The sequence below is a fragment of the Arachis duranensis genome, chromosome 4, assembly GCF_000817695.3.
Source record: "Arachis duranensis cultivar V14167 chromosome 4, aradu.V14167.gnm2.J7QH, whole genome shotgun sequence".
Classification (NCBI taxonomy): domain Eukaryota; kingdom Viridiplantae; phylum Streptophyta; class Magnoliopsida; order Fabales; family Fabaceae; genus Arachis; species Arachis duranensis.
In genome coordinates, this window is record NC_029775.3 from 114282406 (window position 1) to 114294668 (window position 12263).

The following is a 12263-nucleotide window of genomic DNA, read 5'->3' on the forward strand; positions in this document are numbered from 1 at the left end:
ACTAATGCAGAGCTATGGGCAATCTACACATGTCTTCAAATTGCAATTGATATGGGAATGGAGAAGGTACATGTAGAGACTTGTGCAGTGAATTTGTTGCAGCATGCATCTACAGACCTCCATGACAGCACCTCCTTCATTTGTGCAATTAAAGAGCTCTAAGCAAATCCGGGTGACTGCCAATAAACTACGTCTTGAGGGAAGCCAATTTCAGTGCCGACGTCCTAGCCAAGCATGTCCTTAATCTTCCGACGGGTCTCCACCAATTCGTCTCGATCGCCTCCCTCCTTTCTGGTGCCAACGATTGAAGTTGATAGGAGACAGATGATGTTTGCTAAAGTTGTTAATGCCTAATTAATTTTTGCTTTTGGGTCTCTCTGCCTCTTCTTAATAAAAAAAAATTAGGATTAACTTTTACATTCACACAAGTAATCCTTATCAAATTCAAAAAAAAAACTTTTATGGTTTTTTCTTTTTTTTTACTTGAACTTTTATGTTTGGTTTAATTATTTTATTGGTCCATATAGTTTCGTAAAATTTTCAATTAAGTTTCTATATATATATATTTTTAATTGAGTTTTTGCACCAATTTTTTTTAATTAGATTTTTTTTGTAGTAATTAGCTTAATTGTATAGAAACTCAACTAAAAAAAATTAGTACAAAAATTTAAATAAAAAAATATAAAGACTCAATTAAAAAAAATAATATAAAAATCTAATTAAAAATTTTACAAAACTATTGAGACCAACAAAATAGTTAAACATTTATACCTATATAATTAATAACACCTTGGAGTGTCTTTGCGAAAGATAGTGCTTAAATTCTTCTAGAATGCATAAAGAAAATACTATATTTAATTCGTCTCCAAACTACTTATTAGATGTTCCAAAGGGTCAAAGGTCAATGGAGTTAAAATCTACCATACGGTCCATATCAAGTTCCCACCTCCAGGCTCCAGCCATCAATAATTCAATATCAATACGTTATGAAAATGAGATTTCGTTAATAAGTGTCTCAAAAAAATTATAAAAGAAAATTTAATTTTAATATATTAATAATATAAAAAACTTAATTATATGTCACTATATCACTAAAAAAATAGTAAATTTTAAGTGATTATTTTTATGAAATTATTTTTTTATAAAAATAATATTATAAATTATTAAATAATTTAAAATATTTGACTAGATATGATCGGTTGGCAATTTCATCTTCGGTCTTTTAAAATTTTATTAGAAATATAAGTTCAAAGTTAAACGTAGAATTTTACAAATACGTCACCGTTTACTTCACGTTCTGGTATTCCTCCACGCGTTTTATTCATTCAAATCAAAGCAACAAACAAAAGCGAAAGAAGTAACCAAAACTAACTCATAACACAAACAACCAAGAATCGAAGACTTTCTGCTTTCCGTTATTCTTTTTCTGACGCTTTTCGTGGATAAGCACCGCCGCCGCACCATCACCGCAAGCTTAATCTCCGGTCACCACCCTCCGATTCGTGAATTCGCTTTTACCCGGAAATGAATCCCGAATAGTAGGTTCCTCTGTTTGTCTCTTTGTTTTGCAATCAGATTCGATTTAAGAGAAGTTCGTGTCTTCTTTGGTTTTTCGATCCTTTCTTCGAAAGGGTGTTTTGGGTTTTAGCTTGATTCGTTCTTATGGGTTGGTGTCGGTGTGTTCGGATGTAACCCTAGATTGAATGGTTTTCACTTTTCATGTATTTTGATCCAATTGATTTTTTAAATAAATTGTTTTTGAAATTGAAATAAACTGTTTTTCAATTACGGGATTTAGAGAGGAAGCCGTGATTTTGAGCTCCCGTGATTGATTTTGGAGCTTCTTCTGCGCGCACCCTGATCTTGTTCCTTGTTGATTTCAAACAATGATTTTGAGCATGTATTGTCCTATTTTTGTTGCTACGATTGTGATGATGACTCAAATACTCAATCTTCGAAATAATAATGTCCAATTGGATTTAAAAAAATATTACCTGATTCATGATCTGAATCTTAGTTCAAAAGCAATTTTTCTATTGTTGTGGGAGTTAAACTCCCACAAAGTATGGGATTTGGATTTGGATTTTGGAGGTCTATGTGGCCTTGAGATCTACCATCTTGATCATCAAACCATAAGAAGATAGAAGGTGCTGGCTTCTACGAAAAGATTCTATGGATCTGTGAGAATTGATATATGTGTGTATATGAGGCTGATCCATTATGGAGCATGAAAGTTAATGATTTTGTGGTTATCTTATGCAGTGATTATCTGTTCAAGCTCCTTCTTATTGGAGACTCGGGTGTTGGAAAATCATGTCTTCTTCTGAGATTTGCCGTAAGCTTTCTGCTGATTTTTATGCTAGTTGTTATTATTGACTACTACAAACTTCTATATCTAATAGTGTAGCGATGTTTCCTTTTTTTTTCCTTCTTATTCTTCTTATGTGCATTTTAACATGTTTTTCCACCTTTTTTCGAGAGTTAATTCTTTTATCAATATAAAAATAGTCCACTCGCTTAAGTATTCTGCTCTGGTTCAAATATTTGTGATTTTACTTAGAGTTCCTTAGAGTGTGGGGGAAATATATTGAATAATGGATTGGCGGATTAGTATGTTCTCATAGAATCATATTACTTTTCTCTCCCAATGTGTACCAATATATTCTATTTTTTGGAATGGTATCGGTGGCGGGTTTATCATTTGTGTCTTATTATATATTATACAATATATGAGAATGTACATTTGGTATATTCAGTGCTTGTTGGTTGTTCTTCGCTCTTGTTGATTGTAAATTATTGCTTAACGTAGTAAGTTAGATTATTAACTTATGATAACTTTTATGTTACGGTACAGGATGATTCATACATTGAGAGCTACATAAGCACCATTGGAGTTGATTTTGTGAGTACCACTTTGTGATTTTTTAAGGCTCGGACCAATTAAAGAGCTGTCTGTACTGATCATTTCATGTTATTTTGTGTAGAAAATACGTACTGTTGAGCAGGATGGAAAAACCATTAAACTCCAAATTGTACGTAAAGTTCCATCTTTGCTTTAATTCTTTTATATGCTAATATTATGTCATGTTTCTAGGCCTTACTTTGTTTTGTGATCTGATTTTATATACAGTGGGACACAGCTGGGCAAGAACGATTCAGGACAATCACCAGTAGCTACTATCGCGGGGCACATGGCATCATTGTGGGTGATGATTTTCTTAGCATAAACTTTTAAAACTAGATTTTTCCCACTTCCATCTTCAATGATTAGTTTGGCTTGCAGATTGTTTATGATGTGACAGACGAAGAGAGCTTCAACAATGTGAAGCAGTGGCTCAGCGAAATCGACCGTTACGCCAGTGATAATGTTAACAAACTTTTGGTTGGCAACAAGTGTGATCTGACATCAAACAGAGCTGTGTCATATGAAACAGCCAAAGTATAGATTTTTCATACCCTTCTGAATTTTTTTTCATTTTCATATTTTGTTAACAGTTTCAAGCCTGTTCATCCTCCCTTACCCCAATCCATTTCTTTCTTTTTTCTTTAAAAGGCATTCGCAGATGAAATAGGTATTCCTTTCATGGAAACAAGTGCAAAAGATGCTACAAATGTTGAACAGGCATTCATGGCCATGTCTGCTTCCATCAAGACCAGGTACCCTTTTCCTTTTTATTTTAACCATAGATATCGAAGAAAATCACAGAACCATAGTTTATTTTGATGTAGCTGCTTCCAAATAGAGTCAGTTTTGATATCTGGGAAAAGTCGATTACAAATGTCATTTTGTACTACTATTTCACTTCTTGACCTATTTAATGCCAATGCATTGACAATGTGAAACTATATTGCCATACAATCGACGCTTGCCGAGGTGGCAATATAACATTGGATGTCTATGTATAACCCTTTTTTTTCCGAATAATCCATTGATTGATCTATCATCTATGACTACTTCGTACCTCATTGTCTTACGGCAACTTTTTCGTTTGAACGTAGAATGGCAAGCCAACCTGCAAACAATGCAAGGCCTCCAACAGTGCAGATCAGAGGACAGCCAGTTCAGCAGAGCAGTGGTTGCTGCTCATCCTAACTACAAAAAGGGGTTATTTAGATCCATTTCATTTTCTCTGCTTCTCACCCTCCATTGTATTGTTTGTAAGATTTTTTCCCTTTCTTTCTAATTTTTCTTAATAGTGGACCAATTTCAGAATTCGTTTGTGGTTTGGAATTGACCTAGATGATCCAATTCTTTAAATATACTTGAAAATGATATGGTTTGTGCAAAGTATTCTACTATTCATTAATGCTAAATCTATTACTGCTCATGTCTACTTCAATTCAAGTTTAAGGTTACAATCCATTTTATTTTTCTTATGATCCTCCTTGTCCCTTTAATGAGCCGAATGTGACTTAGCCATACAACAAAACAGAAGAAACAAAATGTTGTGCTCATACAAGTAGTTGAACTTGTGTTTACTGGATGACTTAAATCTGCCAGGTTAAACATGAATTACGAAATAGTATCTGTTTCAATCTTCAAATTATTTCATCATTATTATCACAACAATCTTTTATATTGACGATGCTTCAAAATAAATTTCGAATTGTATCACTTTCTTAAATATTTTCTTTTATTTCTAGTAAAATGTCAAAAGGCAGGGGTATTTGCCAAGAAAAATCTAGTTTGGCTCGCAACCTAGGGTGTGTTTGACAAACACGTTGGTGTGTTTGACAAACACGTTGGGGAGGAGAAAAGCCCGTTTGAGCTTCTTGAAAGTTTCACTTTGATATTTGGCAATTTTTATCATTGTGAACGCAGAATTGATTCTGCTTCTGAACCCACGTTTAGGAGAAGCTCAAATTTGTAGCTTCTGCGTTTCATATTTAGGAGAAGCTAAAATATTTCTTTTTTACCAATCCTACCCTTCATTTTCTTCTATAAGAATGATACTAGTAACTATTATCTTCACAGTCATTCTTTGTAGTTCTTCCAACTTCTTCATAATTTTTTAGTTCCATTTTTTTCATCAAAATCGTTCAAATTTATTTCAATCACTAACAAATTGAAAATTTTTTATTTTTATTTGATTTTATTCATATGAATTTTATTTACGTTTTATGGTATTTTTTTTGTTCATATGATATATGTTGTTGGTTTTATGGAATTTTTATTATTTCTTATCTGTATAATTTTTTTTCTATTCTTTGATGTACTCTATTTTTGTTTTGTATTAATTTTTTTATTTTTTATTCTGAATTTGTAAAATTTGTAATTGTAATTATTATATACTACGTTTATTATCAAAATTTTGAATAATATAAATTATGATCCTTAAAAAAAGGACAAAATAAATAAAAAATTAATTATAAGTAACAATAGAGTCATAAATAATAAAAATTTATAGTCTAAAATAATACTAAATTAAAGAGTACTGACGATACTAAAAAAAATTATAGAATATTTTTTTTTGTGTGACATTATAAAATTTATAGTACTCTCTTTTATATTTTTATTTTTTATTGTATTTATTTTATTTATATGATAAATATTTTTTATATTATTTTTTATAGTATTCTGATTTTGCAAGTATATAAATTGATGTCTATTTTAGTAATTTTTCATCTAAAAGTGATTTTGAGTAATATAATCCAAACAACATTTATTTTACTATAATCAATTTTGATATAAAGATTACCAATCACGTTAACCTAAACTAACTGATCATCAAAATCAATTTTACAAAATCAATTTTATGCAAACTCTGGTTTGCAAACTGTAATCCAAACACACATCTAGATTTCTATCATCGAGCATCGTGACTGATCTTATGCTGGTTTTATAAATTATAAGCACAATGCACCTCGATAGGTAGAACAACTGGTCTGGGGTTTTAAAAATTTTCAATGTCCAAGATAAAGTTCGAACTATTAACAATTAAGGGAGGACGAGCATTTGAAAAATCTAGATGGCATAATTAAAATAGAACGAATTATTTTCATCTGATTAAAAGTGAACTAACTTTCAAGTTAAATTGGTTCAAATAAAACTAGTTGAAGTATGCAGTTGCCAAACAATATCTTGAAATAATAGAAATTATTATACATGATAGAACATAAGGACCTTGTTTTAATTCATATAGCCAACTTAGTAGGATAAACCTTTATTGAGAAAACACGTGTTCACAATTTGGTTTTTAATGAACTTTGGATTGGGTTCTTAGAGAAGGATTTTCAATGTGAATTAAAAGAATATTGGAGTGTAATGGAGCAAAACCATGATGTCAAAGGTTTTATAATTTTGAAATATGATGTAGTTTTTTCTACAGAGAAAGAAGTCTATGTCTAGGGACTAGGGTTTGACCAATGATGGGTATATAATACTTTGGGAAGTTTGTGATAATGTATTTCAGGACTCCGAATCTTGTTTTATTCCTTATTGTGACACTCTTCGACCATGTGGGATTGGTGCCAAGAATGTGTTATTTTTAGAAGGGATAACCTCAGTTGAGAAAAAACATGATGTATGAACCACATGCAACTTGAGAGTTGAATATAGACAACTTAGGTCATTGGAGGAACGTTATTCATCTTTCTATTCGTGTTTATAATTATATATTCCTATTTATCATCGTTATTCTTATAGCACTCCCTGGTTTATACATTTCCCTTATCTTAATGAATAAAATGGAAACTATTTCAATCGTTCGGAATAAAAAACGTACTTGATCCTAATTTTCTTTTAGGTGGCTTCTATTGAATTAACATTAAGAATCTGTTGATACAATGATACGTATGCTTTAAGGGGAAAAAGTTGATATAATGATAAGTATCTTAAGATCGGCTTTTTCGATCATAAGAATTTTTCTTGTAAAGATTAGGTGCCACTAAATTAAAGCAATCTTAGCTATACACTAAAACTATATAGGACCATTTAAGCAACAAATCGTTACACGCGATATACTGAACGGTGGCGTAAACATTAGCAATAGATATTTTAAAAGAAAACGCTAGTTCAACCTCAAGTTATTATATAGTTAATTAAATCATCTCTAGGCCAAACCTAGTGGTTTACATTAACATCGCTCAAATAACTTTTAAGTCGATTTATTGTACAAGTGAAGATCCTTAAAAAAGCATTAATGGTAAACAAAATATATAATGCAAAACTGAGATGTCAATCTATAAAGAAAACGAAACTCAACATTTTATGTCTTACCCGCCACCATATACCCCCAAATGTCAAACACAGTAAAAAGTAGAAGCATAAGGGTATAAAAGGACCGTATGAAGAACAAACCTAAATTTACATCTGAAGGCATAAAATTAAAAATGACCCTTCTAAATTAAGGAAATCCACCTACCATAAGGGGTTTTCTTTTTTTTTTTTTTCCCTGATAAAGTTCAAATAAGAGAGAACCCAAAACTGAAAATAGGACAGATATGCTTGGAAGGGTTCTGGACAATTCTCAGTTGCCACCCAAAGTTGGGAAATGACCAGGGTCTTCAATGGAGGGAGCTTGTGCATTGTTGGAGTTGCCACGGTAGCTACCCCCCTTTGGACCACGGGGGCGTCCCCGGCCACGCCCACCATAGTAGACTTCCCCATCAGCTGGCTTCAGAAACTCGTTAATGCTGACAGACTGCAAATATCAACAATGATAACGAAGATTCAGCCACCAAAACAATCCAAAATATTCCAAACCAAACAAAGATTCTCCCATCTTTTTTTCCAGTAATTATTTCCTAAACATCCTATCAAACACCAACATTAACAGAATCTTCCAAAAAATAAAAATTATATCAACACAACTTCATATTACCTATGTGAGACAACTATGGAAATATTTCATCATGCCTTCTATCTAATCTTGTACAAACTTTACAAATAAAGTACCATATGCAAATTCGTAACTAAGATGTACATATTCAACATCGCCATGACTACAAATTTATCAGAGCTCATGAAGAAACATTAGAAAACTAAAAGAACAACAAAAATAAAGCGTGACAACCATATACTTGAGAAAAACCTGCAGAATTTAGAAATGAACAATAGACAAACAATTTTAATGAAACAACATTTTCGAATTCAGAACTATAAAACATACTAACATAGAAATATCTAATGTGATTTGCATGATAAACTTCATGAGAACGTAGAGTTAACGGAACAGTCAAAGAAACACAAGATCTGCACTAGAAGTATGTTTAGACTTTAGATAGTAAGAGTGTAGGTAAACTATACCAAAATCAGTTTTATTTGTAAATTACCAAATTCGCACACAACACATTTGGATGAAATTTACCCATACCTTTTATATCCTGCAACTAAACATACCCTAGGGGTAAAATGTCTTAAAAAGATACAGAACATGTCATCATCTTTCATGAGCCTAGGCTAGCCAGAAATTTTGAAAACTGAATCTAGACAATATATATGATCTACCATATAAAGCAAGTAATGTTGATATCTGAACATGAGATCTTTCAAGCAAACACAAATATAAAGAAACATGGACAAACAAGTGCAACGAAGTCACACCTTCTTGGATCTCTCCTCCCTCTCCAATGCTTCTTTGCGCCTATCCTTATCAGATCCCTATAAAGAAAGATGATTAAAGGACATTAGTAAGCAAAACCAACAGAAAATAATTGAAATAAGGACAGTTCACATGTATTTAAATCTCACCAATTTAATGAAGATGTCATTGTTGACTTTCTTGTTTGATAGGGGCTGCATGGATGCAAATTCTTTGATATCAACCTTTCTCTCCTCAGTCTTTAGTGCTTGAAGGGCCTTTCTTTTCTCTTCCAGCACTTTCTGATACTCCTCCAGAGTCATCTCCTAATGGAAAAACGACAGCCTAATGGTTAATAAATTGCAACAACACTAAACAATTTAATAACAATATAATATGTTATATTATCAACTCTATATACAGATATTAACACTGCAGTTTTTCGTTTCCATCCTATGGAGGTCATAGTAGACAGCAAATTGAATTGTAGCAGTTCATTCAATTTTTTCTGACATATGTATTGGAGATGGAAGGATTAGGACAGAATAATTCATCATTAAAGCATGAAACAGATTGTCATCAATAAAGAAAATTCAGTAAGTTAGAAAATTCAGTAAGTTAGAAAATCACCTTATCCTCAGGCTCTTTTTGTTCAGCTTCTTCAGCAACACTCTCCTTGTTTACATCAGCCACATCTTCACCAGCAGGCTTCTCCTCGCCCAAATTCTTTTCAGCTTCATTCACGACTTCATCAGTCACCCTAAATAAATTTCAGACCAGACCGAATGAAATTCATCATACTGAATCCAATGCAAGCATAATTAAGATTGAAGTTACAGAAGCAATGGATTGTAAGAAGAAAGCTTACTGAGCAATTTCATCAGACTGTGTTCCCCAGTTTCCTCGTCCAGCACCTTCACGCTTAAACTCATTTCTGCAAATAGAACAAGGGAAATTAATACCGATAGAAACTTAGGTTCAGCATCAAAATCACCAGTTAATGACAGCATTACCCGCGTCCAGTCCCACTGCGGCGTTCATATAGTCTTCTTGGCCTTCCTTCTTCTCCAGCTTCCCCATTGCTGAAGTCTCCCCGGCGACCACCACGGTAAGGGCCTCGCCCACCATAACCGCCTCGTCTATCTGAAGTCCTCCCACCATCTCCTTCCTCAAAACCACTTTGAGTAGCAGGGGCTCCAGAGGCTGGGAATGAGCCCTCATCATTTGAAAAGTCACGGTTAAAACCACGACCCCGTCCACCTCCACGCCCAGCACCTCGTCCACCTCCACGGCCTCCACGAGAAGCCTCATTTTTTGCCTCCCTCACTATTAGGACAGGAAAATAAATATAAATATCAATAGATGAGTAACAAGATAATCATACAAACAGGCATCAAGAGGAATCAAACATCACCAAGACCACACATATATAACATGTTAACAATCCAATTGTAGCAACTTCTATCAAATTACAACTCTACAATATTTGAAAGCAAAGCTTGAACAAAATCTACAATCACTTACAAATACTACCAATTCAACAAAGGAATTTGACTTCTAAAAAATTGGTACACACAAATCTGAGGCACAAAGAAATATGACTCTATAGTATCATTATACGAAAACAACACCGGTACAAAACTAAAAATGTACCCCAAAAATGAAAGAAAGTACTAAAATGAGAATGATAAGAAAAACAAATATAACACAAAACATTCCATGTTACAAATAAAACCCTAAAAAATCAACTAGATTTAATTAAAAACATACATAAGCTATTTCAATCTCACAAAAGAACACCATGCAAACAACTAACATTTCAATATTCACAATAACTACCAAAAGCCTCGATAAGAATCACACATCAATAGTTCAATACCAAATGCATTTAAAAGAATATATTAAGAATATCATTCTAAAAATACTCCATCCACATCATCTCAAAAAAGAATCATGTACAACATAAAAGATAACAAAACCGAAACATGAATCAATCAAATTATTAAAAAAAAAAAAGGTATGGGGAAAAAAGGAAAATCAAAACTCACCAGCTTGACCAGGAGGAGTAGGCTTGGTAGGGAGCTGAGCAGGCTTATTTTGCTGCCCTCCTTTCTGCGGAGCCGCCGCCGCCCCTTTCTTGGGCGGAACGGCGGTGGCGGCAGCAGCAGCAGCCTTGAGCTGCTCGTTGGCGATGAGCTGAGAAGGATCCTCAGTATCATCTTTCAACAAATCAAAGGGGTTCATGGTAGTCATCTTTGAATTCCAAAACAAAAACCAAACACCAATAAGAGGTTTTCTTTTCCCTCTTCCCTTTTTCCCCCAAACACGATAGAGAGGAACCACTAAACGCGTAACGAGTCCATGAATAGAGAAATAGAGTGAGATGAGAGTGTAGAGAAGAGAATGGAAAGAAAAAGGGTTCGGTGAATTTGGGAGTGAAGAAAGAAAAAGGAAAAACCCTAGCCGCAAAAGGAGAGAGAAAGTGTTAGCGAGTGTGTGAGTGAGAGTTGTGAGAGTAAAGAGAGAAATGAGAAAGAGCGGAACCTAATCTTTAAACCTCTGATTCAGTCATTTGGCAATTTATTTTATTTTTATTATTAATTATAATTTAAATTTCTGTATTTGTAAAAAACTAAAAATAAATCAATTCAAATATATTCGTTGTTATTTGATTTTCATTTTCATTTTTATATTTTTAAGATATAATTAAATAAATCAATGCTCTCCTATTTGCTTTCACCAAAAATAACTAAGAAGGTAGTCAAAAGTAAAAGCATTAGTTGTCAATTTTATGTGTTTTTACTTATTCTTTCACAGGATCTAAAAAGCAAAAATAAAATATAAATATCAAATAATTAGTTGGTAATTTGACAAGTTTCTATTATCATTTTCCAATGTTATTAGTTTTTGAAAAAAAATCAAAATATAAACACCGAGAGTTGGCCCACGAGGAAAAAGGCCCATTAGGCTCAATAAGTTCCACTTGCAAGCTGCAATTGAAGTAATACGGTTTCTGTTTTCCAGGTCTGGATCCTTTGTGGCCCACGGTCCTGACCAAAAACATAGTTGCAATTGAGGTTATTCTTAGGGTCTATTTGTTAGCCTTTGGTTAAGGACACTGAGACTGAATGAGATTGTAGAACTAAGATTTAATATTGTGTTTGGTAATTTGTGTTTTTAAAATTTTAGTTTTTTCAATATTTTTAAAAAATAAAAATATAAGAAACTAAAATTTTAGAGATAAAACTGAAATTTTAATAATATTTTTTTATTAAAAATATATTCATTTAACTTTTTAAGTTTTAAATTTATTCTTTTTTAATTTTTATATTTATTTTTAATTTAAACATAATACTAAGACATAATTCAGTTTAGTATATTTTACCCTAAATATAATACAGACTTAATTTAATCTCTCAGTCTCTCAATTTCAAACTCTCTTCCAAATACAATTTTCATGTTCAGCATTCTTGATATTTTTTATTTTGCCTCTTATTTAATTTCTTTAGATATACCAAATAGGTTCCTAAAGAATTTTGAGTCGGACGTATTCGTCTCCAAAAAAATTTCATTATGTTGAGGTCTTTGAATCTTATAAAAGTAAGTTACACTTTTGAGAATTTATTTGTCCAAGTAAAAACAACAAGCCTAACTAAAGTATGAAGTTATATGTCTTACTTTTGTAAAATTTAGGCATCTCAACATAATAAAATTTACTTAGAGATAAAAACGTCTGATACA

The 12263-nt window shown here is 32.5% G+C and overlaps 2 protein-coding genes across 2 annotated transcripts; one reads left to right on the forward strand and one right to left on the reverse strand.

The window, feature by feature from the left end:
* The first annotated feature begins 1320 nt into the window (after nucleotides 1–1320).
* Nucleotides 1321–4328, forward strand: LOC107486166 (ras-related protein RABD2a). The gene is made up of 8 exons (XM_016106721.3): nucleotides 1321–1538; nucleotides 2263–2335; nucleotides 2855–2902; nucleotides 2985–3032; nucleotides 3131–3202; nucleotides 3284–3439; nucleotides 3554–3657; nucleotides 4000–4328. The coding sequence occupies exons 1-8, from the start codon at nucleotides 1525–1527 to the stop codon at nucleotides 4091–4093; spliced, it is 609 nt and encodes a 202-aa protein (XP_015962207.1). The 5' UTR covers nucleotides 1321–1524; the 3' UTR covers nucleotides 4094–4328.
* A 2831-nt stretch (nucleotides 4329–7159) lies between these two features.
* Nucleotides 7160–11024, reverse strand: LOC107486165 (RGG repeats nuclear RNA binding protein A). Its single transcript, XM_016106720.3, has 7 exons — nucleotides 10571–11024; nucleotides 9536–9848; nucleotides 9391–9456; nucleotides 9153–9282; nucleotides 8693–8848; nucleotides 8546–8602; nucleotides 7160–7643 (listed from the first exon to the last, which is right to left on the reverse strand). Exons 1-7 carry the CDS (start codon nucleotides 10773–10775, stop codon nucleotides 7470–7472), a joined length of 1101 nt encoding a protein of 366 aa, XP_015962206.1. The 5' UTR covers nucleotides 10776–11024; the 3' UTR covers nucleotides 7160–7469.
* Nucleotides 11025–12263: the final 1239 nt, after the last annotated feature.